The sequence below is a fragment of the Monodon monoceros genome, unplaced genomic scaffold (genome assembly GCF_005190385.1).
Source record: "Monodon monoceros isolate NGI ecotype Baffin Bay Population unplaced genomic scaffold, NGI_Narwhal_1 Contig2013_ctg1, whole genome shotgun sequence".
In the NCBI taxonomy this organism is placed as follows: domain Eukaryota; kingdom Metazoa; phylum Chordata; class Mammalia; order Artiodactyla; family Monodontidae; genus Monodon; species Monodon monoceros.
The window spans coordinates 1-1107 of NW_021697909.1; the positions used below are offsets into that span (position 1 = coordinate 1).

General features: G+C 60.4%; 1 protein-coding gene across 1 annotated transcript; it reads right to left on the reverse strand.

Annotated features, from left to right (window-relative positions):
- Window positions 1-273: 273 nt before the first annotated feature.
- Window positions 274-822, reverse strand: LOC114893953 (testis-specific Y-encoded protein 1-like; the record flags this gene model as incomplete). Its single annotated transcript, XM_029220010.1, has 2 exons — window positions 523-822; window positions 274-477 (listed from the first exon to the last, which is right to left on the reverse strand). Coding segments are annotated over exons 1-2 (504 nt in total), but the record flags the coding sequence as incomplete, so codon positions are not given.
- Between the last annotated feature and the right edge of the window lie 285 nt (window positions 823-1107).

Here is a 1107-nt window from a genome sequence, read left to right on the forward strand (position 1 = left end):
AAGAACCTGGGCACAAGACAACTCTTTTGTCTCAAGAGGCCCTGGTAGTAATGACAATACCTTTTTGGACCTCTGCAACTAAAGCCCTAGTCTTATTTCCTGCTAGGCAGAAAATCAGCATGCCCCCACAATTTCAGGATCACTTTTCCCGGAGTGTGCCCACAATGCACAATCCAACGGATACATTTTGGTACCCAAACGGCCCGCTATGTTAGGTACCCCTTGCACTAGCCCGGCCACAACGTGGTCTCTCAAATACAAAATTAAGGATACAACTTTGACCCAGAAGCCAGGGATGCTCTGGATGATGGTGCTTCTGTGTTCCAGATAAGGCTTCCGCCTCCGAAGTGTTGTGAGCTTGAGACGAAAGTGTTGTCGGCTGCACTCCCTATTCACAGGCTCCAGCTGTACCTGCAAGGCCTTCAGCGCCTCCAGCGCCTCCAGCGAGGCGCTCTTCGGGGACGGCCCTGGCTCTTCCTGCCCCTGCTCCTGGGGCTTCTCCTCCTGCTCTTCCGCCACCACCTGCTGCTGCTCCTCCGCCACCACCTGCTGCTGCTCCTCCGCCACCACCTTCACCTCTTCCATCATGTCCTCCACAGGCTGCCAAAACACCTCCATGATCCGCGCCACCTCTCCCTCCAACAGGGCCACGCACTGCCGCACCACCTCCCCGCTAAAGATGGCGGCCTCCTCGCCCCACCCATCAGCTAGGGCCAGCACCCTACCCACCTCCCGCACCACACCTGGGGACCCGCGGGCCCCTGCTTCCTGAGGACCCCCTCCCACACCTAGGATGACCCCCGGTCCCGCCTCACTGCCCATGCGGACCTGGCTCTGAGCTGGGGCAGCGGCCAAGGTGCGGCAGTTGGAAGCTCAGCACGTGGGCCGAGTAACACGCACGCCCAGCGACTACAATCACGCTTCGCGGCTGACTGAATCGTTCCCAGGAGCCTCTGCGGTGAAGAGAGCTGAAACGCATGCGCAGGAGCTTTGGACACCAGGCATGCGTGTCCAGGTGGCAGGAAGCAGCTCCAAGCCACGCCCAGGCCGCTCGGCCCCATCACGACCAATCAGGGCGAGGACAGTGGGCGTCACCCTCGGCTGCCT